Genomic DNA, 22,945 nt, shown 5'->3' on the forward strand with positions numbered 1-22,945 from the left:
TGTTTTGTGTGTCTGACATCAAACAGAAACTTGGAAAATTCACAAATTGCACACTTTTTGCTTACAGTGCTCTGAATTCTCATCCTAGGGTTTAGGTTGGTCCTTTGACTGTTGTGTTTGTTGCTATTATTTCTCCCGATAGCAGTTATTTGGAATAACAGGCCACTCCATCCATCATCTGTCCCACATGGCAACAAGGACATAACAGCTGTGTTAAAGGATTAATCTGACTGCAACTGACAGCTTCTGTTTCACTTATGTTCCAGACAGTTTTCACGTGTCTGTCACTGTATTTCTTGCTTTGCTTTTGTTTAAGTAGATCTGGCCTATGTTATTCACAGCCTGCTTGACTGCTTCATTTTGATATTATCAGTTATCATCAACAGGTTTTTCCACAGCTATGACCGTATTTTTTCCCCTGCTACTTAGGGTTAGGAATGTTAAATACACTTTGATGGAGGAAAAAAAGTCTTGATTTAGAGTATTCTGTGGGCTTTCAACTTTTAAGGGCTGCTTTACCTCTTGCCAGGGGATAAAAGACCATGCCTCTTTGCATGTTTATTTGCATAAATAAAATCAAAAATATGTATACGTTTTCAATAATTGCTTTAAATAACAAGCATTCAGTATTAAAAAATAGAAATTGCATACTGCCAGCAAACGTGCTGGTGACCTACACTGTCCTATCCTTGCTTGTGGGGTGAAGATTTTTAGGTTACATGCTATTTGACTGCATCCATTTTATATCAAAATGTTAAAAATACTGCAGGATAGACATGGTATAGCAGGAAAACAATACCTGGTCTGCATACTTGCTTATCTTATCACATACCTCAGAATGGTACATGGAGACAGAATTAGATAAATACAAATGCGAGGAGTATCTTGCTCCATAACTAGCCAGTTAGCTCATTTTTTGTGAGCTCCAAGCAAAACAAGATGCTTTTGTGGTCCTGGAAAAAAGTTCAGGCTTTGTAAACTTCGTAAAATTTGGGATCAATAAAACTTAATGCATATATCAAATAAGTGAAAGGAACATCACCTGTTTAGTAATGAGGTCGTATGTAAGATGACATTTTAAAATAGTCTCAGTACATGCAACTTTCAGAGCTCTAGCTCTGTACACTGTCTGTCAGGGAACTATGAACAGAGACTGCTGGTGGCGCAAAGTGAAAAGCTTTTCCAGAGAAACAGTTAAATAGGCATGCTAGCCCTTTCAAAGATCCTGGGATTTTAGAACACACAAGATGAACACTTTAGCATCAACCCAGATTACAAAGAAAGTTTCAGATAAATCTTAATCTAAAGTTTTCCTGTTATAGAGAGGCAGATTAAATAATTGATGGAGAATATTAAGGATCACGTAGCATCCCAAAAGCTGGTAGTTTTCATTATTTGCATTTGCATGCAGATGGGGGTTTGCTCACCATCTTTTACAAGTGTGATTCAGTCCATTTAAAGAGACATTTCTCCTTTAGCATGGATGTTTGTAACTGTATTGCCAATTGATAGAATTGAATAAGAATGAACCCAATAAAATTAAATGAAAAAAGTCTCCAGTGTGTCGTACATGAAACACTATAGATGTAGATGAATAAGTCAGATGTCAACCAAATGTTGCTGATCTTTGTATGAGGAGTGAGGCTACAAGTAATTGGCTTTAAAGTTGAAAACAAAGCACCCTAGTTGCTTTGAAGCTTTGCTTTTGAAGCAACGTCAGATAGTGAAGACTGGGCAGTTGAAGTATACTCGCACTTTGTATACTTAAGGATACTGAAGTACACTAGCACTTTGACAGAAATGTTATAGAAGCTTAAATGATCTGAGTGGCATACCATCATCCTGCGGATCCTGCAGGGGATCCAATAATACCTTTTTTTTTTTTTTTGGCCGTTAAAGTAGGTCTACCCATTAAACAAAAAGTGAGATCTGTGATAAGGCCAGCTTATTAGTATTGATTTTAACTCATCCTATAGAATTTTGTAGTTAAGATATGATTTTCTATAACATGATGCAACATCATCTGAACACAAAAAAGGCCCCAAGAACATTATCTTTGTGGAAATGTTACCTATTTCCCTGAAGAAGAGAAATCATGGTACAAGTAAAGGGTTATAGAGGTTTGAGCATCCCAAAGACATCCCCTATCTGGCTAAGGAACGTTTGTTTACAGTGTTAAAATTAAAAATCAGGTCCAGGGAAATTCCTCAGACCTGAGCCAAGCGGGGCTATTCACAGTTGTGGCCAGCCTAGGGTAGGGAAAGTTCTCACAACATCCTTGTTTTTAGGTGAAACCACACTGTCACCAACAGAGCAATAGACAGGGAGCGTGAGTAAACATCAAACCCCACATCCTTTCTCCTCTCCTTCCTTGTAAGAACTGTGCTAGACTTTTCTTTTGTTGTTATTATTTCTTAGAGTTGTAGTAAAGTCTATAATTTGTGATCTGCCCACTTGTAGCAACAAGTGAAGTGCACGTATACCTTATGGGCCAATGATGGTTTGAGTCTAGTTAGATGATGGCACTATTAACACTAAATAACCAGGTTCCCAGCTGACGGAAAAAAAAAAAAATGTGCCATTTTCTTTGAACTTCTTGCATTCTTAGCATTCTTTCCATAAATCATGTAATAGCTGCTGTATTCATAGGAAAATGTATAGCTGAAGCTCAATGTGTTTTTGTTTTCTTTTTTTCCTTCACTCCACTCTGCCATTGGAGGAAAACATAATAAATTAATCTGATTTGCATGCAAGTTTGCATATACAAAGCTCTTGGCATGAACTAGCAAACAATAGGCTGTTCACACCAGAACACACTACTGAGATACAAGGCACATCAGTATTACCCACTGCTGTGTGGTACTGATCCTGTGCCATAACAAATCCACACCTCCAAAGGCAACAAAGAAAAATAAACCCAGTGGCTTTATGCCTCTCATTGAGCTGGAGTCCAAATAACTCCATAGTTCTGGGGGACATCCTGACAAGAGGACAATTCTGCATCCAAATCAGACTGTATGCAGAATGGATAAAAAGCCTTCCCTGATGATACAAATATTATTCCTCCCCTTCAATGTGCTGCCTGGAAACACACATCATTTCACTTATTATACATGATATAATTAGCTACTGTCCATGTAATATTGCCATGAAACTTTTGGCAGTACATTGCCAAGCACATTGCTCCTGCATCTGGTGGCATGCAGGAGTACAAGTGTATTACAAGTCCAACCAGACACACTGATATCATATGTTACCTAGGCAATATACTAACCATGGAGAAAAACCTCTCCTGACATGGCATGTAGTTACATCAGAGCTTCTGACAACTTTTCATGGAAACTACCAGCATGCCATTGTTTACCTCTTGGAACTACACATGCAGAGTTTGATGATAACACCTGCATAGTGCTTGCTCACCTTACTTCTGGAATTTGTCAGAGGACCAGAAGCAAGAGGAACAAATTACTGGGGAGAACTAGTAGCTAGGAAGTGGCAGGAGAGATTTGGGGCTGGAAAGGATTAAATGGGAGCAGTAGTAACAGTCTGGGGGCAGATTCCTAACCTAATCATGTCTAACGTTTGAAGGATATTGCTGAAAGGCTTTGTCGTGTCTCATGTATTCCAGAGTGAAAGCACATTAAAAAAACAAACAACAAAATGATGTTAAGTGCAGAAAGTTTCTGTCATCCTAGGGTTAGAATGCTTCCTTCCAGTTGCCTCTGAAATATTTAGCAGGAACAAAGGCCAGCTTGCAGTATTAAGAAACTGCAGCAGACAGACTCCACCGTTTGTTTTGGTAACCATTTCCATATAAAAATGCACCCTGCTTACACTGCAGCAGTTATTTATTTTGCTATGAGCAAAACACACGAATGTAGAATTTCCTAGCCGCCCAGCTCTATGACTGTATGAGCTGAGGTAGCTGATTTTGCATTGGCTCCTCTACTTTCCTTTGTGACTTCTGGCTCTGGCTGCCATGTGTATGTGCTGCCCAACTAAATGTAGGTCTAATCTGTTTTGGTCTGATCTGTTCAGCCTACTATGGCAATCTTGTGTGCCCATGGCAGCGCGTAAATCATTCACATTCATCATTTTATCTGCCACTGGACTGCAGCTGCATCTGCATTCTGAAATGGCTGTTCAACAGGTGAAAACAATGCCACGTTACATATTAAGGACATGATATTAATGAGCATATCTCCCCAGTTTAAATGTGGAAACCTATCTAGGGAGCTAGAATACAATTAGGTAAATTAAAATATGGCAAGGACAGTTTAGGGAATACTATTATATGGATTGTGAAGTTTTAACTGAGACCAAAATGTTAAGGGTAATAATTACATGGCACTCTAGTAGTTTAGGATTATACCGCTACCTCCTCACACCAACCTTTTTGACTCATAAAAGCACAGTACACATAATACCTCCTTTACCATGGCTGTCCAAGAGATGTGAGTCCATGAGACTGCAAATAACACAGGTACATCTGTTCTAGCAGTGAAGTTGTAACTGTGGTGCAGCACAGAAAGCACTCATTTCCTATATGCCACTTAGGAGCCAGCAACTACTTTGCTGCTTTCAATTAAGATGAGTCGGTTAGCAATTGTCTTCCATCCTATGTTAAACCTTAGACAAAAAATCAACAGTAAGAGAAGGAGAACAATTAGAGGAGGAGATGGGAGGAACATACAAGTTATTTTGGAAAAAGCGTAACAATCACTGCATGAACCAGAAAGATTCTAATGTAATTTAGCATATTGTCAACTATATTTTTATTTCCTGATGTGTTTATATTTACTCATGTGCCGATCTTAAAAATTGACTCAGTCTCGTGCTATTCAGCTGTGTTGTTTATTGTGCCAGTGATGATAACAGGTTAAAGAACTGCGTTTTATTTTGTTAAAAAAAAAAAAAAAAAAAAAAGACAAAAGACGAGATCAACTCCGGCTTGATTTTTGTACTACTACTTTAAATTACAGCAGTTATATTGCCTGCTTGATTTGTTGGCATGTTAAAAATATCAAATTCCTAACATCAGCTGTTAGGAAGGCATAAAATAGTGAGCTGAAAAGCTGTAAAACTGCTGGTGGAAGAGCAGAAGGAGGGGCAAAAAATGTTGAAAATAAGATCTTAATAACATAAAACAGGATTATGAACATGCTCTGGTATAAATATCCACACCCTACAAGTGCTGTAGAGACCTGTAAAGATTCTTCATCTCTCCATTCATTTAGGTATCACCAGTACAAACAGAAAATGAAGTTTCTGATTTCTGTGTGCCATTTCCAACTTGATTTTGGTAAGGATTTAGTAGGCAACAGGTTCAATTTTTGCTCGTAAAAAGGCCATTTCTGACAAAAGCCACCGTTTCTCACTCTGCATAGAGAAGAAAATCAGTGAGTGGGGAAGCATTATAGAGTGGTATATAAAAGTGTCCTTGGAAAAGAAAAATCAGGAAAAAAAGAAATCCAGTAATTAATCACTGCCTTAGACCCAAATCCAGCAAACTACTGGATATGTGCAGAGGTCTTCTGAAGCCAAAGAGCATCTGGAGAGGTTCTGATGCCCTCCTTTTGGTTTACTTTGCAGGATGCGGTGTAGCAGTAAGTATTGGTTTAAACCAACAAGGAGCTGAGTTCTCTAGTTCCAGTTTCAACAGAGATTCTTGCCTCTGCCTCTGTTTAAGTAGAGGTTCTTGCTACTTTGCAAGACTACTCCATGAGAGAGATCATTTCAGGAGCTTTTTTCAAAGGGACAAATAATATCTTTTTACAACTAACTTGAATAGGGAATGAGTAACATGCAGGTCAGAAATGAGGACTGACTACTTCCAGAGTTTGCATGATTGGCTGTCTTGCTTCCTAAAGAACAACAGATACCACGAGCTGGAAATCTGCACAGAACTATAACCATAGTTTACTGCAAAGAGATTTTGAAAGGAATGTTTTAGGATTTAGAAAGGATCAAAAACAAGTTGAAGAGTAAAGTATAATTGGTATTGCAATTCAGCAAGGAGAAGACACGGAAAAATTGGTTTTGGAGAGGTATTCTGTAAATTAATTACACAGGGTATCAGGTGACTGTTTATTGTGCAAGTCCACTCAGGAAAGTTTCTTTGAGCAGATGAAAGTCCTTATCACCTTTCAACTAGGCCTACAACATAAATAAGAAATACTTAAGTGTCTTTCTGCCCAGGTACTCACAGCCCTGCAGGCTTCTAGCACAGGACAACTACCAGCTGTGATGTACTTAGCAGTTTACTTCCAGGACTAGAGCAGTACAGAGTCTTGCAGTTGTCTGCACTTAAATCTGAGAAAGCTAAAGGTTACTAGCAGCAAACAGCATGCTCTTGTTCAGACTTTACAGATCTTGAGATGTGGAGACAGGCAGAAAATTGCATAGCTCTGGGTCAGCTGCCTCCAAACTCCATTGGAAAGAGTTGTAAGGATTGCTGTGAAGTGCTATTAGCTGGCAGTGTCATGAATTGGCAATGCTACTGGGAAGAAGTTCATTATTTTACTTACCTGGGAATGTTTTCTCATGAAGCAACAAAGAAGCTATTGACTAAACTACTAAACAGTGAAGAATTTCATAATGTATCCCACCATGAGAAAACGGTTTGTTCATTGTAATTCAGAATATATCTGGCAAAGTCCCCACTGCTATTTGCCGGAGAAGTAAATACTGGCAGCACTGGAATTTGACTTTCTTTTACAGACACCCACACCACACCTCTTGGTGTCATCTGGGAACAAGGAGTAGCATTTAATTTCTCATTGGTTTAGCAATACTGAAATGTCCCGAGTCGTTCCCGAGTCCTAGATTATATACAAATCTGTAAGGTTTATGGAGATAGACATTTTCTTAAGTTGGTATAGCTTAACTTTTCTTCTACTTTGTAAGAATAGTACAGTCTTAAATGCTTGTTTTATAAGACAGGCATAAGTGAAACCTAAGGTATTTGCAAAAAATTTAGTGATATTTTGTGCAGTGTCCTGCAGTTTCTTTTTCTAATATTTTTTGATACATGATCAAAGAACTAAGAAGCCATACTACATTTGGAAAACTAGGTAAACAGTAACCAGACATTTGTCTTGATAATTGTTTACCAAGCATTGAAAAAGTGTTCACTAGGCGGTAGCATTTCAGATTTATTTATTTATTTATTTATTTATTTATTTGATGTGTGCTTTAGAAGTCTCCCATTATTTACAGAAAGCAACCATGGTTAGTAACTGTCAAACCAAAATTTTCCCCTCTCGTACAGAATAGGGCAGTGTGAACTGGCTTTCACTTGCCACTGATGAAACAAGGAAGGTTCAATACACAAGCCCTGCAGTCAGTCACAAATATGATGCATCTGCCTGCTAAATTCTCTCATCATAATCACCCCAAACCTATTGCAGCATGAGCTATTTAGGTTAATGTTGGCAATTATGGACCTGTTGGAGTGAGTCCAGAGGAGGGTCATGAGGACGAGTGAAGGGCTGGAGCACCTCATCTGTGAAGACAGCCTGAGGGAGTTGGGGTCATTCAGCCTGGAGGAGAAAAGGCTCCAGGGAGACCTTACAGTATCCTTCCAGTACCTGAAGGAGGGCCTACAGGGGAGGGACTTTTTACAAGAGCATGTAGTGATGGGACAAGGGGTAATGAATTTAAACTGAAAGACGGCAGTATTAGATTAGGTTTAAGGAAGAAATTATTCACTCAGAGGGCGGTGAGGCCTTGGCCCAGGCTGCCCAGAGAAGCTGTGGATGCCCCATCCCTGGCAGTGCATAAGGCCAGGTTGGATGGGGCCTTGGGCAGCCTGGTCTGGGGGAGGTGTCCCTGCCCATGGTGTGCGTGTGTAGAACTGGATGATCTTTAGGGTTCCTTCCAACCAAAACCATCCTATGATTCTACAAATTATTAGTAGGATCCTCCTCAAGCCTGGTTAATTTTGACTGACCCAAAGGAAGGAATAGTTACCTAAGTATTTGGGTAGACAGAGTTACCAGCAGATGAAAGGCACTAACCACCTACAGGAAGGGCTGATGAGTGGCTGAAAGTTCACATGCAGCCAGAAGAGCCTGTGTGCTAGCAGTTGCTTCAAACTGAATATTAAATTCCGCACTCATCATCTATGCAAACCATTACCATTAATAAAGTAAATGCCAGTATAGAGTGATCTTTCACTATTTTGCCTAATCCAGCTGAAAGCTCCACAATAAGCTCAGCCCTTAAAACAAATATGAAGTACAAAATAAATTGCCGTGCAGATTAATTACATTTCCTGCATGTTGACAGAAACAACAGATTTGGCTGCTCATACTGCTAACAGCTCTCCACTATACCCTCCTCATTAGTGCAAACTTGCATCTAATGTTGCTCTTCTGTCCTCAGGAGTCTCCTTCCCTAAGCTATCCACAATTACCTGATTATCTGATCAATGACCCGGTTTGGATTTGGCAGATGAGTGAGTCTCTCATTTGCATTACTGTGGCTTGATTTTACCACACAAAACATTTTGTCTGCTGCATACACTGTGTAGGTGGGACTCTACCTGGAGTGCTGGAGCGTGAAGGACCTCGAGCCTTCCATATTCTCAGCTATGGAAGCACCTTGTCTTGCAGGACTTTAGGGTTTGTGGTTGAACCCATGACAAGGTGAAGAATCTGTGCCTGTCTGTGGTACAGGGGACAGCTGGCTGCCCAGACCTTTGCTGTGAAATCTCAAATCTTTAACTTGATTTGGTCTCAAACCTACAACGAAAAGATAGGAAGTTGAGAACTAGTACTAGAGCCAGAGCTGAAGAGTCACAGATTAACCTGCTGCAGCCGCAGGACACAGAACCAGTAAACTGTGGGATAAGAAACCAGGGAAGGTGTTTCTGCTGAGGTCAGTAACAGTGAAGCTGCCCCAGGGATTGAGTAGCTAATCTTTGGTATACCTCAAACATATTGAGGAACTCATTACTCATTTCTCATTACTCAAAGCATGCTGTCTGCCACTGAAAGCTTCTAATCTTTGCCGAAGTTTTATTATGGCAGAGGAAGGGCAAGTAGTGACCTATTCTAATCACTTTACTGCTGGTCATGTTTTTGGTGAGACGGGAACAGCCTTTGACATCTAACTTTACATGTAAACCCGGAACAAATAATTGCAGAGTCATGGAGCACAGTAACCACAGTGGTGTCTGAAAAAAGCTGCCTCTCAAAACAAAACACACTAAGAAAGTGACAATCAGTAAGAATCTTCACAGACAAAACTAATGAGAATTGTTGGAGCTCTGATTCTCTTTTCAAGCAGCACCAATTGGTAAATGTTTGTAAAATAGACTATAGTTCTGTAAAGATCAGCAGTGTTTAAAGTATATAACAGATACAGCTCCTAGATTAGTATTTTTTTTTTAATAACACAGTTAACAACAAAGCCATAAAAAACAAACAAACCTTAAAAAACAAACAGACAAACCCACCAACAACAGAAAAGATACTTTTCATTCCAACACCTATGTATTTACCATATTGGCAAAATACATAAATAGAAGCATTACCTACAACAGAGCAGTGGGGCCACTCACAGAAGCATAGTAGATAGTTCCCTTGCAGGTCCTAGACTGATGTGCAGTAGCTACAGGAACATATCAGCATGGCTGGTTATCAAAGTCAATTCCTTCTGAAAATAAAAAATAAAAATAAAAATAAAGAAACTACTTGTAAATTATCTTGGCTTGTTGCAAAGCATTTCTCTTTATAGGAGCAATTGTTCAAGCATCCCATGCAGACATCTTTACCCTCCTCCTTGAACAGCAGGTTCATCGACACAGTTTGTGTGTGCCAAGCCAGCTAGAGGGTCACAGGGGAGCTAACTAACCCCTGCGGTCAGGGCACCCGCTGGAAACATACCTGTGCCTATGAAGAACTGGTGTGTTGGCAGTACTTCCTCATTACCTATAGGCCAAAAGTGGAATTTGATTAATAGCATCTGGGAAGCAATGAGGCACAAACTCTTGTCCTTTGAGAACAAGAAGTCAAAACTCAGTGACAAAGGAGTTGCTTCCTACTGTCTGCTATTGTTCAGCAGTGTCATTCTCCTTAGTATAATTTGCATGTTATTTTTCCCTCTCTTTTTCCCTATAGGTTCACAACAGAACATTTTCCTTTACAGCACTAAAGAAATCAATTTCCTCTCAGTTTCGTGAACAGTATACTCCACAGGAGCTACATTTCTGGGCATTTTGTTGTATTTTTGCTGAATCCTAGACTTCACGAATTTTTGAGTTGTCATTTGAACAAATCTCTGCACAACAAATGCTGTCAGCTGCTGACTTGCAGGGCATATTATGGCCCACCTACTGGGCTGGGATTCTTGGAAGGGCTGTAAAATTCTGAGGGTGGAGTCTACAGCTCAGGCCTCAGTACATACCTGACTTCAGAGAAACTTACAACCATGGAAGAAGGACACCACCAGAAGGTCATTTTATTTTTTATTAAGCACCAACGTTAGAAGTGGAAGTAGGTTTCAACTTCCATATGAGAATTTATCATATTGAGTACAAAAACTGTGAATAGTCATAGCAGCTTCCATAGTAAAAATAAAAAATAAAACAATAATTGAGAATGTAGGAAAGATTACAGTCATATTTTGGCCAACTAGCATGTGAAAATCTAGCCTGGTTTCTTAAATTTTAAATGATTGGCACCACTTTCCAACAGGGAAAACATAAGAGCGATTTTTATTTAGTGATAGTATTTTGCATAATAGCAACCAGTTATATTCCTTGGACATGAAAATTTTGATTGCATAGACATATGCTATCTCGCTCTCTGACCTTATTTGAATATTATACTGCGTTTTCCTCAGGCAAACTGCACAAGTCAAACTATTACGGAGGTTTTTAAAGGCATAGGAAGTATAGTACGCACACACGCTCTCTTCTATACAAATTCTTTATTAAAAATGCTTCTGGGTTTGCCTGTAACAAAACTGTCTCCATGTATGGTTTAAAAAAAAAAAAAAAATCAAGACATAACAGTATCTATTACAATGCATTAGTATGTTTTCCATCATTCTGGAAGTCTGGTCAGTGCGCAGCTGTGAACAGTTAAACCACAGTTAAGCTCAGCATCTATGCACGCTGCAGGCTCTACAGTCTGAGACTTTACTCTACATAAACGTGGAACTTGATTCAACTCTTGGTTTGAAAAAAAAATACATATTTCGAAATTTTGTTTGTGGCTACAATAGAATGTAAAAAACAAACAACATTATTCCTAATATTTACACAACAACAAGAAAATTGCATGGACTTTTACAAAAAGACAAAAAAAATATACAGTACAGGGACTTTTTTCACTACCTATAGCCAATTCTTCTGAAGATACAGCTTTTGGAATTGAAGCTCCAAGACAGTTAACCTTTCTGCCTCCCATTTCTCCACCCTGCCCCAACCTTCACACCACATTCAAATTCTTTTCTTAGTAGAAATGATTTATGTAGTACTTGAAGATAGAACAAATATCCTTTCTTCTAAGAGAACATGTATTAAAAATATAGGCAGATCCTGATTTCCTTATGTGAATAGATTTGTATGGGTAAGGCAAACAAAATTTGACCGTGTACTTCTAATTTAAAACATGAATATTTGATTGCACCAGCAGAAGACAACTCCATTACATTTTGTTATGCTTCCCTTCAGTTTCAAACTGAATGTTGTGTCCATGACACTAGCCTGCTTCACAGCCATATTCCCCTTGGAGGTGAAAGGGGATGAGAATGTAGCCAATGCATGTGCTAGTATTAGAGAAACCCAGAAAGAGCACTCGCCCTTCAAGTGTTGGTTGTTACTCGCTGTATACTAGTTTTTGCTATAGATCTTTCAGTGTCTCAGAATAGCTTTGTCCAAATAAGAACTTGCCAAACATGTCTAGTACAGATGGATTATATCAGTGAGAAGTAATTTACAGACATAGCTACATTTTTGTTAGTGCTTTAAAAATATCACAGCATTATTAGTACCATGCCTGAAAATGTTTCCTGCCTAAGGTAAACAGTAACTCCTTTCAAGGATGTCCATAGAGGACCATGGTTGGCAGCAGTGCAAGCATGGTCTCCCATCTGACCTCTTCACTACTCCTGCTGTTTTGATCCCTGCTTTTTTATGGGGAGCTGCCAAATGTGGAGTGCTTGGGATCTGAATAAGTATGATGGGTAAAAAGTTTGGGGCTGTCAGAAGGTAGGATGCAATGTAGAGACAACAGGCTAACAGCCACTCACAGATCATTTCCTCTCATAAATAGCTATATTTTGATGTCTTAGGGTCCCTTATTTAAACCTCTGTTCCCTCCCTAGAAAACAGAGTGTTATTTGTGCTGATACTGCTGTAAAAATGAGTGTTAAACTGGTTGAGCACTGAGTTGCTATAGCCAAGGTGACTAGAGGGCATAGAATTGGACCACTCTCCCACACCATGACTGGCTATATTAGAGAGTGGAGAGTAGGAGTTAAAGCCTACCACATTCTGTCCCATTTTGTCAATGGGTTCAGCGTTAAGTCCCAATGGCACTGAGCGGCCCACTGAGTTAGAGCCATTGACATAGGCAGTCATACTAGAAAGGAAGTTACTAAGGCATGGACTGCTGGAAGATGGAGGTGAAGATCCTTTATCAGGTGAATTGTCAGTCCCAGGTGAGTTTTCCAAGATATCCTGATGCTCTACAGCTTTGGGGCTGCCAGTCAGGGCACTATCCTCAGATTTCTCAGATGCAAGAGAAGCAGCGCTAGCCCCAATGTCAGACTTCCTTTTTCTCTTTCTGCGGAAGTTTCCATTGTCAAACATCTTTTCACAGTTCGGGTCCAGAGTCCAGTAATTCCCTTTTCCTGTCGAGGGGGGACAAATGCACATTTTTAGTTTTAAAATATACACATAGACAGCAAAGAGCAGTTTTCTTTGACTTTTCAGTGTTTCTCTTACAGAAACAGAAAAATTGCTTGAACAAAAAATACGCGTATTTAACCACAAAAAGCAGAAGTCTCTTGAATTCAGGGGAAAAAATGGTGTAAAGTGTTTGCCTGTGTCCTGTAACCCTGTATCCTGTAGCCCTTTCCTACACAGCAAAAACTACAAGTGGAGCCACTGAGAGGGCTTTTTTTTTATTTTTTTTTCTCCCCACTTTTTGTTTGTCTCAGTGGGACAATGAGGTTTTCAGTGTATAGCTGTCCTCTACATTTACAGTACAGAGTAATCAAATCCCATAATGGGCTGCTCCTCCAGATTCAATGTGGTAGACTAAGTCACTAACAAGATAGAACCAGATCTTTGACTCTCTCAGGCAGCATAATTGAACGACTTTTAAATGTTCCCAGTGGTTCTCAACAGCTATTGATAGAAAACAATACATAAAGGAACAATCTGACAACATATCAGCCAAGAGGTTGGAAACAGCAGAGGTGTGATTCCAAGCAAAACACTATTTGAAGCAAACAAAACAAAAGCAGCCTGCTCTCCTCAGGAGAATTATTGTTGACTCCCTAAAGCCACTGGATTTCTTTAACCAATCTGAATTTTCTTTATCCTCTTTCCATTAGTTCCCGGTTAAGTTTGGTATAAGTCATATGTGTTACACCAAATGTTTTTTTTAAAATATGACTTGCTCAGTCTGCTCCTGTGCCTGCTCAGCTGCATGCTCTGCACGCTCTGCACATTGATCAGTTCTCAGGAGGCTTGAAGAAGTAAAGAATCACCTTCCCTGCAGAGATTTAATAGCAACATTGATTCAAAATTCAGCTATGCATAGTTGCCTTCTAATACAGCCCCATGAAAATAGAGAAGTTACTGTATATATACCCCAAATCTAGGCTATTGGGTCTCTGTATGATTTATTTCACATCGTAATTGTAACTTCTTTTTTTAAGTGAAAAATTTTCATTTTTAGATTAATCAAGTTTAAATATAGGAAAAAAAAAAAAAAAAAGAAGGAGGGGGAACCATACCTGGATCATCTTCATCTCTGGGCACCTTCTTGAAGCAATCATTGAGAGACAAGTTGTGCCGAATGGAGTTCTGCCAGCCAGCTTTGCTTTTGTTATAAAATGGGAAGTTGTCAGCCACGTACTGGTAGATTTGGCTGAGAGTCAGCCTCTTTTCTGGTGCTCCATGGATAGCCATGGCAATAAGTGCAGAGTAGGAATAAGGTGGTCTAACCAACTTCATGAGCTCTTCTTGGGATGGGAGAGGAAGCCAGCCGAGGTCGGTTCCTCCCAAGCTGTGCATGTTAGGCAAGAGCTGCCGTTGCATCCCGTAAGACTGAGGAATGAAGGGACTGGCATTGGATCCGGGCAGGTATGGTGGTGGGGTAATGGAAGGTCCATTTAGCCAGAGGTAAGGATTGGGAGTGGCATTGTAGTCCGTTGTCTCAAAAGTACTTGGTCGCTGTGGACTAGGGATATTCTGTGGATGGAAAAAGTTCTCATAGTAGATATTCATCTCTGGAGGTTCTTGACCGATATTTGGAAATTGTGGGCTGCAGCGCGGTGGAGAGTGCGTCTGTGGATCAAAGGAGCTCATGCTCTAACACAGGCAGCTGATAAGTTATGACACACCTGTGCTAATGCTCCTTTCCTGACACAGGTGCATCACCTATGCCCTTCCCTACCTACTTATGCACCTGTAAATGTTTTGGCTTGTACGGCAGGCTCCACCCCACAGCCCTGAGTGGCTGCAGATGAGGACGATATCCTTTTGGAATGCTGGCAGTCCCAGCCAGTCATTGATGTCACATCAACTGAACGTGAAAGTTACAACTGTTTATCTTCTTAAATGAATTGAAGGAATTTTCCACTAATATGATGCATGTAAAGACAGCCTAAGGTGCCTTGAAGTTAAAACCCCTCATTAGAGGTCCACCTCTTCCTACCTTTTACAAAGGAGTTTTAGCATGTAGTTTTTCTTTTAAAATAAAAGCAGTTTTGTTCTGCTGCTGCTTGCACCCCAGAATGCAAAAGCCATTGTCATTTGTCAATGAAACAGTAGGCATACTTTAACGTTAAAAAAAGAAAAAGAAAGAAAGAAAAGGTCAGACCTCCTTTTCTTTCTGTAACTTTAATTGCAACTTGCTTGTACTTGCCCCTAGGCAATCACAGTACTACAGGCAAATTCTGCAACTGGTTACTCACGTGAGTAGTCTTACTGATGTAAAGGGAATTGCTTATTAAAGTAAGGTTTAATCTTATGAGGAAAAAAAACAACACAACAAGCTTAATCATCAAACCTTTCATTAGAGCTTAAGTAGGTGAACTAAAATGGGAAATCATTATTTGCTGCTTCCTCTTTGCTGCAGAATTGGTGCAAAGAGGTCATAAAACCTCTTAGCAGAATTTTCAAGCAAGAAAGAGACAGGTTGCAGCACAGCTTTTTTCCAGCTTATTTCCAGCTTCATTTGTAGCTCTAAAGACAAAAAATGATTCCTTAGAAATAAGAAAAGAGCAAAAGCTTCCAGCCATTTTATGACTTGCAAAAATACCTTCTGCCTTGCATGATACCCTGCACTTACAGACATGAAAAAGCAAAGCTGCAACCTCACCAACACCTGTCTCAGGATGAGATAACTCTTACATTGTACAACTGCATAAAAAAACTCCACTGTAGTTGAAAGCATACCTGTAGTGCAACAGAAATGATATTTGCAATTTATTTTTTCTTCATCAAAGGTACATACATATATTTGGAACTTCACTCAGCCTTAATAACTCATGCAATTAAAGAAAGTCTTAGTATGACAAGCCTTTAAGATGGTGCTAGTCCCATAATTTCTGCAAAAACATGGGCTTTGGTCTGTAGATTTGAATCCCAGGCTGTAACAAACACTTTTCTGCTTTGTCATACATTGATTAATTCACTTAATCTTAAGTGCTGCAGCACCACCACGATTTCCCCCCTCCACAAGTATTGGAGTGATTCACCTGTGTCATGACCATATTGTTGCTTTGAAAGGTATGAAAAATATCACTAGAAATACAACTGGAATATTGAGTACAGAGTGACAAAGCTAGCTGATTTGCCACCTTGGGAATGCCTTTCTACAGCTGTTATATAACAAATACATATTTCACTGCACATGAAATCATTTGTACTACAAGTATGGATGAACATATGGATATTTTAATTTGAATGACCAGGAGTTCAGAGCTTGTAAATGTTAACTAAGCTATGCAGATACACATTAAACAGACAAAAGTTTAGTAGAACATAGTAGGGCTGGTTTATTTTTTATGTGGCATCCACTGAGCAAAAAGCGTGGCTTGGACAAAAAGACAAATGATGAGCCATTTTTCAGAAATAATAATGCAAGTATATCCCTTCTCATGAAAGCTATCTAAAACCAATTTTCTCTCTATAAGAATCTCAGTTACACATGTGAAAGGCGGAGCAACACTGCTTACAACTTGATAACTTACTAAAATATAGATAGCTTTTAGAAGTATATATGTAGTCCTGAAAATACTGTTATTATAAATATTGCTAATTAAAAACAAAACACAGTATTTACAGAGTCGATGGAACAAAATGTTAAAGAAATGCTCAAATGAATATAAACAGGAGTTGCTTTTACAATGAACTAAAACTCAGAATATAGTGTAAAAAGAAAATGTAATAAATCTTCAGTCCTCTGAACAAATTATCTTTTTTTTTTTTTTACCACCCACTACAGCTTCTCCACCCCCACAGAAAACCACAACCAACCAAAAAAAAAAAAAAGGCAAAAAAACCCAAACAAACACCCCCCCATCCCCACTCCCACCTTGCTAATGTATTACTGCTTAGGGTTTGTTTATACCAAGAAATAAAATTCAGCTTGCTGCAATGTGGACTTTGATGAACATCATCTAAATATTTATTCCCCAAAGTGTTGTGCATGCTTATTTACAGTTCAAATACACTGAGCTGGGTGCTGGGTGAACACTCTGAAAATTTGCCAGGCTTAACAAAAGAAAAAAAGTATCCCTTCTGCAAACAGATGATGAAGTTTGTAAAGCTTCCTCTGCAAATTAATCTTTATGAAGATTTGATGCTGTGCATTTTAGCAAGGTCAGCCCCTAAACTGTGCTCTGCTGCTGCCTGAGAATGCATGTTTCTGCCAGACCTACCTTGATATGACATTTGAGCAATATATCGGACAAAACTAAGCAAAGCAAGCACTGAGATGAAGAATGGCAAGTACTGCTTTTAAAGCAATGAAATACAAAGATAACTGCAAGCTTCTGCTTAGATAGCTCTCCGAGTGCAAAGGTCTGATCCCTCCCTGGCATGTGCATGCTGGCACAGCTTCTAGTGTAGACACGAGGTGATCACCAACATTTTTCTTCCAACTGACTGTCCCTGATTTACTCAGAAAGGCATATAAACAACGCCAGTAAAAAATGGTACTTTGTCAGTACTATGGGCACACCTTACTGCCTGATAATCACTGCAGCACTTGTTCCAGTATAGCACTTGAGGTGCAGATGCTCATATGCAGGCAAAAGGCAACAAGGGAAGAATAAACTTTGCTCAAGTTGTGATTGCTCTGAGCAGGGCAACTAAGAAGTGGAGTTAACTGAGTCTAGCCAAGAATACTGCCTCGGGGTCCTCACCGCTGAGACTGCTGTTCGTGGCAGTACTAGAAGGAGAAGATAGCAATTCCAGAAGTGGAGAAAGGAGAAGGAAAAATGGTGAGTCTTCAATATAACGAGTCTGGGAACATGTGAAACGCTGGCAAGGGTGTGCTAACAGATTGTGCTTATGGCTAAAAAACTCTGAAAAGAAAACGGAAGCTGATGCTCGAGTCATAGCTTAGTGATCATGACTTTCAAAGATCACAGTGCATTGGATTTGGTGAGGTCTTTGTAGGCAGGATGCATCATGTTTTTTAACACTTCATTTACTTAACTTTTTTTTTTTTTTCCACTACAATACAGTACTGTACAGCCCTGAGGTGCACACGACTATCAATTATCAAGCCTCATCAACCACAGATTTTTGTCAACTTGTGTTATATGAAGATTTGCTCCTCTGGATTTCTTAAGTGAACCTCCAAAAAGCAAAATTTAGGCCAAGCCTCTGTGGAATAGTCCTTCTGTGTAGGTTTTAAAGTCAGCTCCTGTGTATCCCTCTAGTCCTGCCAACAGTAATGTTTCTTCACACTGATTGATTGCCCTTTCACAAGGGAAACCATAATTGTCTGAAATCTTAGGTTATGAAGAGTTCAAAATACTTTCATTTAAACTGGGATTTCTCAGCATGATCACTTATGCTCCAAAGTAACCTATATATTCAGCATTTCTGAAATGTAGCAATCTGGTAGAAAGATGTACACGCTAGCACACAGTAGAAAGCCAAAGCACAGGGGTCATGAGGTAGAGGAAAGCATGGGGAACTCTGTAGGCTTCTCTGATATTTTTGGCTGCAATATTCCTAACTCTAGCTTCCTACCTGGATCTTTTGAAACAATAAAGCCAAATAAAGAATGATGCCTGTTAGTATCACAAGCACCTATCAGTCACCACGCTGTTCCGCAGCCTGACGGTTTTAGAGAACTTAGATCAAAAGCACCAGGGCTACATGATGCAAAACATGTCTGTGCAAACCCACTCTCACTGCCCAAATAGGTTCAAATTTTTGGAGTAGCGACTTCATCCTGGCAAACCTTATAACATACTGTGTACCACTTGTCCCTCATTTTGCCAGTACAAAGCACTCTGTATCATGTACTTTAGCTAATCTTCCAGAAAATGTTTATACTTGATTCAGATCATAATACATACATTTGTGGACCACAGGATTATTTGGCAGTATTTTTAATTAATATGAAGCTTTAGGCTGTACTGTTAACATTGCGTATAACGTAATCCAGGTATATTATCACAGTTTAACACCTTACTGAAGAAAAGTTCATTTAAGTTATTTATGTGGTCACAAAGAAGAGGGAAAACATTTTTAAAAAGAAAGTATATCTACAAGTCAGTAAACCAAGCAATGCAGCTTGTTTCAAACAATTCACACTGAATTCAGAAATAAATCAGCATCCCTCAGTAAGACATTTTCATGTAAAGGCGAATCACCTATATTCTCAGTTACCTCAAAGTATTTGTAGAAGTCTTCATCCCTTATTCCAATAATCATCAGCACTGAGTATGCATAAAATGAACCACACCACCAGGAGAAATAAGACGTAGCAGACAAAAAGCCGTATCAAGGTCACTGCAAAAGCACAGTAAATGTAGAACAGTATCGCAAACCAAGGGAACTGAGCTTTATTTGTAGAAATGCAGGTTGAATACTAAATTAAAGGAAAAGGTAATACCATTTGGACCAGTGTCATTAATGTGGCAATGCTGGAATTACCTTAACATTTTTTAATCTTTCAGAGCAAATCCACTGTGGATTTTTCAAGCAACGTTTATAACAGGGATTTTAGAAGACTGTAAAACCTTATAGATTCTAGTTGGTGTTTTCTGACCATAAGAACTGTGATAGTAAGAGTAGTCATAACTCCCGCTTCAACAAAGACCTTCCATGATCTTTGCAACACACAATATGGAAGAGGGGATTAGGAGTACCCTGATTTAGGTATTAGTCATGACAAGCAGTAGGCAGCAAGAAATTGGAAACCTCCATATTTGGCTGCCTCTGGCTCTGCTGCATTTAGATACACAACTATGCTCAGCCCTGGGAGGGAGGGATACCTCAAGTCTAAACCAGAGATGGACAGATTCTGCAACTAAATTCCTCTCATTATTATAATCTGTGGTGTTGCTCAGTTCTGGGAAACTGGTACAAATACAGAAACTCCAATCAACCATATTTTAACAACCTCACTGCTCCTACCAGCTTCCAAACAGCCAAAATGCTTGCCGGTTTCAGATGATTTGCTTATTCTTCTGTGCCTGCCACTCTAAAAGTTTGCTTATACTAGAGATAGATAGTTCTAAAATCCAATGAGGTGTTGTATGAATATCAGCTGTGTTTACCTAGCAAATTAATCAGTACACTTTTCCAAAGACCTTCAAAGTTAAAATTCTTGTACATTTCAATAATATACACACCAAAGAAAAATTAGTAACAGGCTAATACTTCAGTTTGAGTCAGATTTCAGCATCAAGGTATTTGCTTATGCAAACAAATCAGTTTCAGCTCATTGAAAAGACATTTTAGAACAATGGATTTTTCAGAAAACATAACTTTTTTTCTTTCTTTCTTTCTTTTTTTTTTTCCCACTCTTTTATTCATGGTGCTCTCTATGCCCTTTGGTACTTGCATAACACACACTTGGGGAAATTAATTAGCAACTAAAAGGGCTGAGTGAACTGGTACAAGTGTAAGTGCAGTGAACTACTCTATGGACACACCCAATCATAGATAGACTTTAAGTTGTTTTAATTTAACCAAGATTTAACTGCAGTATACTAAGATCACCCAACTTGTGAATAGGATGGTTTACAGTGTTGTTAATCCTTGCACTTCCAGTTGCTCCACTTCGGTTTTCCTGCTATCTGGGTACGCACATCAGTAATTTGTTCTCATATACGGGCACAGTACTGCAACCACTTACCTCCCCCTTCTGACAATTTTTGAAAATGTAAAATGTATTGAATTAGATCTAGCCTAGTTGGCTTTGTAAGTTTCTAGACTAGTGTAATCACTGTCTGCTTAGCAATGTTATATATAGAGAGAGATTATTAATTTCTGAGAGCAGTAATTCTGTTAGTAAAACTAACAATTGGTATATATAAACAATTTTTAACTTTTTCCATATTAGAATAATTCATATACTTTAAAATTCTGTGCAGAAACACTGGTATGTTAAGAGACTTAAATCTTTCAAGGTCATTTCCTTTGCTCTTTTGTTTTCAAATATTGATCTCTAATAGTACTGTTTTCTTGTCTTGTTAAAGTCTAAAGGCAGTTGTTAAGAAAGACTCTACAAATTGAAGCTTTATGCATTAGTGCTATAGCATGTGTCAAAGCACTACTGAAATATTACTGAGCATGTCAAAACAACTGAAGTCATGTAGTAAAGACTTCACATTCCTAAATATTTGTAGAACCAGGGTATCCAACCATAACATGATTTATTGTGTGACAGTTTACAACCGTATCTGCAAAAAGAACTGCATCTGGAGCACCTCTGTTCAGGGCTACTTTCTTACGTATAAAAACATACTACTGAACATCACAGGGAAAATCTTCCCTCAAACTCTGTCATACATGGAGGTTTATTTAAGTCTTATTTTAGTTACAACAAGAATGTAAGATGCCTACTTCATGAAAATAGTTTCCTTTGGCTGCAGGCCTACCAGCTCGTGGTGTAGACACCTTAAATGACTGTCTTCTGATATCGGTAATCTTTCCTGTTCCTTTTCAATCAATCACGTCTTAAACCTATTGTAACACCACCAACAGGCACCTACCTTCAGGTGAACTAGTTAAGTATTCAAGTTAATGGGCATGCCTATGAAGTGTTATATGGGAATGCAAAAGGTTACTGTTAGAGTCATTAACAATCTGTTAGTAAACACTGGTTGAATACCCACATGCATAATGGGGCATATTATAGGGCTGCAGCATGTACTAATAGTCATGAAAAAAATCTTTAATGCAGAAACTATATTTGTTAAAGAATGGACACTCACGGTGACTATTCAATTCTAGGCTCAGACATACGAAAGATCATTCAAGGCACAGTAGACTTTCTGCTATCCTGGAAGAACAAAACAGCATTGAAAACAGATAATTTGGTCAGATGAAACTGTCCTACTTGCCTGAAAACCATGATCACATTTATCTAATATTTTAAAGTTCACCAAATCCGCAGTCTACTTCAGGTTTGTTTGCAGAATAATTATTCCTTTACAGTGTTAATCTTTAGCACACACTGCATGATGATAGCAAATCAGAACAGAAAATTACAGACTGAGTCAATAAAGAACTACTCTCGTCACCCCATAGCAGTAAACATTGTGAATGCTGAAGTCCTTACATCTTGTGGGCAGCCCTGGGATGTTGCTCAATGTTCTCTCTTAAAAGGACCTTGAACACTCAAAAGCAAGTAGGAACTCAGTTCTGGAAGGAAAATACAAATTAATACTCTAATAATGCCAGTGCATTTTCAAGGCAACAAGGATAGGAGATGGCTGGTAAGCTTTTTTAATGGAGGCTTCTGTATCCCTGGGAAAATATTTACATAGCAAGATGGAGATATCCACCTCCAAAAATTAAGAAGAGAATGGATCCTTAAACTATTTGTCCTCCTTGATCATAAATGTGATTTATATATATATTTTTAAAGGGATGACTCAAAAGAGTTTGGCTTTAAATTAGCTGAATTCTGTTGATTTCTGCATGGGAAGGACCCTGTGTTTGAATACTAAGTCATCACTTTTATTCTCCTACAGTATGGAGAATCGATCTGGGATATGGTTTTACAACAGGATGTCCTAGGCCTAGATGATTCCTATATTGATGTCAGAATACACAGAACTAGACTCTGGGACTTTTTTTTTCACCTGCATTACGCTGAAGCTGGAACAACAAGAAAAACAAAATAAATTGTTTTCCTGTAAGTTAAGTCAAAATCCTTAAAATGAAAGAGCAAGAAAATTACGCGTTTAGATGGCTTTAAGCACAAATCCTGGACCTCAGCTGACTTAACAAAAAACAAATAAATTGATTTAATAAACAAAACTGCTTTCTTCCATCCTACCTTGCTATTTTAGTAACATATTTAACAGCTTTTCTCATTTAGATGTGCCCTCATCCCATGATCATGGTGGAACAAACTTACTTGAGAGCTTGACTACCTTTAGATTGATTCAAGCTATATCTTGATTTCAAAGATGCTTCCACTGCTCTGACTCGGGTTGAAGTAAAAATCCATTGATAAGCAGACATGATAGAGCTGCTGCAATATTGTGACATTAGTGA

At 38.8% G+C, this 22,945-nt stretch overlaps 1 protein-coding gene across 1 annotated transcript; it reads right to left on the reverse strand.

Moving 5' to 3' along the window:
• Positions 1-10,472: 10,472 nt before the first annotated feature.
• FOXI1 (forkhead box I1) lies at positions 10,473-16,279 on the reverse strand. Its single transcript, XM_040573042.1, has 2 exons — positions 13,978-16,279; positions 10,473-12,864 (listed from the first exon to the last, which is right to left on the reverse strand). Exons 1-2 carry the CDS (start codon positions 14,549-14,551, stop codon positions 12,314-12,316), a joined length of 1,125 nt encoding a protein of 374 aa, XP_040428976.1. The 5' UTR covers positions 14,552-16,279; the 3' UTR covers positions 10,473-12,313.
• Between the last annotated feature and the right edge of the window lie 6,666 nt (positions 16,280-22,945).

This window comes from Cygnus olor, chromosome 14 (assembly GCF_009769625.2).
Source record: "Cygnus olor isolate bCygOlo1 chromosome 14, bCygOlo1.pri.v2, whole genome shotgun sequence".
In the NCBI taxonomy this organism is placed as follows: domain Eukaryota; kingdom Metazoa; phylum Chordata; class Aves; order Anseriformes; family Anatidae; genus Cygnus; species Cygnus olor.

What these genes read in the sequence shown, in the direction of transcription:
- FOXI1 (XM_040573042.1), bottom strand. Translation starts at nt 14,551, where the DNA reads ATGAGCTCCTTTGATCCACAGACGCACTCTCCACCGCGCTGCAGCCCA. An exon ending in CAGAGATGAAGATGATCCAG is followed by an intron (nt 12,865 to 13,977) that starts GTATGGTTCCCC and finishes CCCCCTCGACAG; the next exon opens with GAAAAGGGAATTACTGGACT.